The following is a 4,999-nucleotide window of genomic DNA, read 5'->3' as shown; positions in this document are numbered from 1 at the left end:
CGAATACAGCAATTGGAGAGAGAGATTGCCAGGTACAAAGATGAATCTAGCAAGGCCCAGGCAGAAGTTGACCGCCTCTTGGAAATCTTGAAGGAGGTGGAAAATGAGAAGAATGACAAAGATAAGAAGATTGCTGAGTTGGAAAGGTAAGAACAGGGACTCACTGTGATGAAAAGGTTAAAGTATGGTTTTAAAACTGTACTTTTGGGGCACACTTTTCAATATATCTGTGTCTCTGAATTTAGATTCATGGGTGCTTGATGTTACTTTATTTTCTACTTCTTCTTCTAAGTTCAGTGTAAATTCATTGTTGCAGTCTTTAAAAGGCACCACAGAATAGGAATAAATTTGGAAGCTATGGACTTCAACATTAATGGTTGGAAAGAAAGTATTAATTGATTAAAGAATTAAAGTTTTCTACTAGCTAATCAAAAGAGTACAGATAGTAGCCACTTGCTCTTTAATTTGTCTAAGGAGCAAATGAGCCTCAAGTTCAAGGAGTTAATATTTTTTCATTGGTTTAGATCATTTTTTGAGCTGATGCTCCTTTGGGCTATGCATTTTTAAACATTCACAATTTGTATTGTTGAGAAGCAGGCTGTTACATCAGTGCATAGACCAAATTTAGAAGAAGGAAGGACATTTTGAAGACCGTTTAGGAGACTTGGATATATTTATGGAGCTCTGACTTTGAATTCTTCAAAATGAACTATGTTTGAACAGATCCAGCAAGACAGTTCTCTTGGAATTTTCTTTGTCTTTTTTTTTTTCTCATTAGGGTGTATTATACTAAAGATTAAGCATATGCCTCTTGACCTCTTCTTTTATACCTACCATATAATTAACGTAAATTCACAAGTGCATAGAAACAGTCTTTCCAGTAGAACTTCATTAATTACTCATATTCTGAACAGTCAGAAACTGACACTGTGACAGAGTGAAGTCACTAGAGTATGTGGCTCCTTGGAACCTGATTCTTAGAAATATTTTTATTATCTTGAAGTTTGGGAAGTATTAGACTACCTTCATAAGTTGTTTACTAAGTTAAAATTTTTTCAGTTACTGGTAAACTTGATATTTTTCTCTCGAAGTTATTTTTCTCCTATTCTTTACCCATAGAACTTTGCTTTATCCACAATGTACCTCTTAAGTACATTGTATATAAAGTGTATGTTCTCGATGGTAAGATTCTGATATTGTTCATTGTAATTGTCTTAGCTTTTGTTTCTAGCCCATCTTTTATAAGGTTGTTCTCATGCTGGAATGCCCTTTAGGTAGCAATTCCTTAGCTGATGCAACTGTAGTGGCACACCATAATTTGGGATGTAGAATTGGTTTCTAACGGGTATTCAGCAACCTTCTAAGTGCAAAAATAAAAGCAGACTGTTATAATCATTGAACTAAAGAAAATTCTTAATATTTTAAAAATTTCCTGGTACTTCTTAGGTAAGGATATCCAATATTAAAAGATTTAGATCAAATTATGAAGAATTCTCATACCTATTTTGTGATCTTGAGAAAAACAAATAGTCCCTTACATTGCTTTTTACAAAGCAATAGTAGTTACTGTCAGAAGTTGATTTAGTGCCATACCACTGTCTTGACCTACTACAGTTTAAAAATGAGGATTACATACATCTACCCATACATCTGCAAATATAAAATATATTTCCCGATTAAATTCAAGAAGTACTACTTCTAAATTCATATTCCATACTGTGGTGTGTTTCAGTTGGATTTCAACCAGAGAGGTATACCCAGTAGGAGAGATGCATATATATAGCCAATGAAATGTATATCTGCAGAGACACTTATATATTATTACAAGGAATTATGTATATGTCTGTATATTTTTACATATGTATATATGTATATATATGTATGTATGAGGTTTATTACAAGGAGTCGTCTTGCATGATTGTTCGGGGCTGGCTAAGCAAGTCTGAAATCTGTACGGCAAGCTATCAAGAAGAATAGATCACTAGCAGGATTGACCTTTGGTGGGCATAGGCCAAAACTGTGGTCCACAGGCAGAATTTTTTTTTCTCTCATGGAGAAACCTTAGCCCTGCTTTTAGAACCTTCCAAAGGATTCAGTTTTGCCCACTCCAATTATCTGGGATAATCTCCTTTACTTAAATGGATTAAAGGGTTTAATTATATCTGTAAAATACTTCCGTAGCAACAGGTAGTGTTTAGGTAATTGGGCATAGTAGCCTAGTGAAGTTGACACTTCAAGAAAGTCATCACCTCGTGGTTCTGGATAGTCTTTATAGATCAATTTAGGGGGAAAAATCAGAAACAAACAAAAAAACTAGAACTTGACATTGTCCTTATATAAATAGATCAATTTAAATTCACCTCGGGAACCCTGAATGTAATTGAATATTTCTCTTCTAAAGTGAGCATATTGGAGTTTTTATTTAGATTCATAATTAGTAGGTTTTTCTTTTGCATAATGTTTAACTTATTTAGTAATATACCACAATTTTGATAGAATTCTGATATTAGCATCTTTTTAGACTCCTGAAAGAATTGTTTGTGATCTACTTTTTTACTCATTCTATCCTATTAGTTAAATACTCATGGCATGGCAGTGTACTGCAAGCATTATCTCCCATGCTGCATGTTGTGTGATGCTTCATAATACAGAAAAATTAATGAATCCACAGAGTTTGGTGTTTGCAGCAGAAATCTTAAGTTCACTCTAATATGAAAGTCATTTAGATTGGATTCAACACATCATTTAGAAGCTTTTATGTGTAGAGAATGGCAACCAACTTCTGATTTTCATATAATTTAGGTATCAAAGATTGCTTTTGGTTTATCAAAGTTAGGAATTTTCACTGATAAAGAATAATAGAATCTATTATTGTATAACCTAAATAATTAATAGAAAATATAGATCTGCTGTATTTCCCAATTTATGGGAATATAAAACTGGGATTCTAATGGATGTAGATTTCATTTTGGGGTGCTTTAAATTTTAGCAGAGGGTTTAAAAGATGAAGGAAAGGACATGCTTTCTTTTAAGCCTTTAACCTTTGAAAGCCCCAAAGTTCTTTTTATTCCTTATTCCTTTTGCCTGATTACATTCCCTTTAGATATGCATCCCTAAAAACGTCACTGTTGATAAGATATATAGTTATCAAGCTCTTAAAAATAATATCCCATCTTGTGAGTTTAGTTTTTCTCTATAACCCATTCTCTCTCTGCCACAAAACATACCTTTTTTCATTAACTAATGAATTAATTTTTCTATTTATGGAGGCTCTTATTTGCTGGTGACTGTTCTGGCCTTTGGGGACATAGTGGAGAACAAAACAGACAAAATCTTTGCCTTCCTGGAGTTTATAATCCAGTTGGGAGATGGACAATAGAAACTAAAGATGTGAGTGTCAAGGGGCAATGACTACCATGAGAAATATAAAGCAGAGTAAGAGGATAGGGAGTGTGAGGATTTGAGTGGTTGCTCTATTTATGGGGTGGCCAGGAAAAACCTCTCTGATAAGGTGATATTTGTTTGAAAAGACACTTCCAAGGAGGAGCTCTTTCCTTAAAGGTCCTCAGAATCCCTTTAAAAAAATGCCCTACTTTATTGAGGTACAATTTACATATAATAAAATACACCCGTTTTAAGCCTTTTGAGATTTGACAAATGTACACACACACCTGTGTAACTACCGCTACAATCAAGATACAGAACATTTCCTTCACCCCCAGTTGTTCTCTTATATCCATTTGCAGCAAATCTCTTCCCATCTCTAGCCTCAGGGATCACAAATCTGAGAACTACTTTTTAAATTAACTTATACTTCACACTTTAGCCTTCACATTTTGCCTTAGCTTTTAGTTTTCTGCTTTCCTTTTTGGTTTGTTTTTTGTTTGGAGTTGAGAACAAATTTGATTATACCAACCAAGCATTCATTTTCTCTTTATCTTAATGTGACTCCAAGTTTTATAGTTTCCTACACCCCCAGCTCCAGGAGTGGGTCCTGATTCGTTTAAGTCAATCAAGGTAATATAGCACCCTCTTTTCCAGTGATAAATACACATTGAGCATACAATCCACAGGTAGTTTGAGGAGAAAATCACAGAGAGGCTTCTGGGGAATGATTTTCTTATAAGAAGTACTTGTAAGACGAAAGGGAGCTCTTTTGTTCTAGACATTATCATGTCTGAATATGGTGATTGGAACGGCCACAGCTCCCTTCTTATCAGCCTGAGATGAAGCCAGCATTCAGTGACAAAGTCAGGAATACCAAAGAAGCAGAGCCAGACCCTAATGAACTGTTTCTGAAACTAGACTTTTTGTTATGTGAGATAGTACATTTTCTCACAGTTTAAACATTTTGAAACAGGATCTTCTGTTATTTGACAGTCTTATTTTTTTTCTATAGTAGAAGCAACCATTTTGAAAATGTTTAGTCTTACATCTATGGAGATTTCAGTTAGTGTTATTGTTGACCTGAAATTATTCTAACTTACTGCATCATAACCAGTAAAATAGAAAAGAGTATTGGGTACAGTCATTTAGAAATTAACCTCTTTTTGACTTTGAACATTGCATTCTAGACTGTTTTATATATGCCAAAGAGCCTCGGATTTTTATAAATTCCTAATTTAAGGAATCTATAAGGATCACAGAACATACAATATACCTCTAGGTGGTGTGTCAGCAGACCTACATTCTTGTCCTGATCCACCACTTGCTGTGTGATTGTGAGAAAGTCATTTTGTTTGTTGTTCATCTCTTTATCTTATATAATGGGAATAATAAATCCTATCACTACCTTTCATTATTCTCACAATGACTTTTAAAAACTCTTTTAAGTACTGAATCATTAGAAAACAAAGTACACATTGAAATGGTCCTGGCATTCAAGAAACATCCTTAAAGTAAAATTTAGATCCCGAAGACAGTCTGGATGGCACTGATCATTAGAAGTCTAAGTATTTAGACGATAATACTAATTTCAGTGAGATTGATTACATTTTAA

At 34.0% G+C, this 4,999-nt stretch overlaps 1 protein-coding gene across 1 annotated transcript in view; it reads left to right on the top strand.

The window, feature by feature from the left end:
- Positions 1-4,999, top strand: part of ERC1 (ELKS/RAB6-interacting/CAST family member 1) — a 513,889-nt gene that overhangs the window by 188,138 nt on the left and 320,752 nt on the right. Inside the window, exon 12 of the mRNA XM_011367885.2 lies at positions 1-146. Within this exon, the coding sequence (XP_011366187.1) occupies positions 1-146 (146 nt within the window). The remainder of the gene's footprint in view (positions 147-4,999) is intronic.

This window comes from Pteropus vampyrus, unplaced genomic scaffold (assembly GCF_000151845.1).
Source record: "Pteropus vampyrus isolate Shadow unplaced genomic scaffold, Pvam_2.0 Scaffold137, whole genome shotgun sequence".
Classification (NCBI taxonomy): domain Eukaryota; kingdom Metazoa; phylum Chordata; class Mammalia; order Chiroptera; family Pteropodidae; genus Pteropus; species Pteropus vampyrus.
Note: the sequence above shows the minus strand (reverse complement) of the source record. Positions and strands in the feature narration are given on the sequence as shown.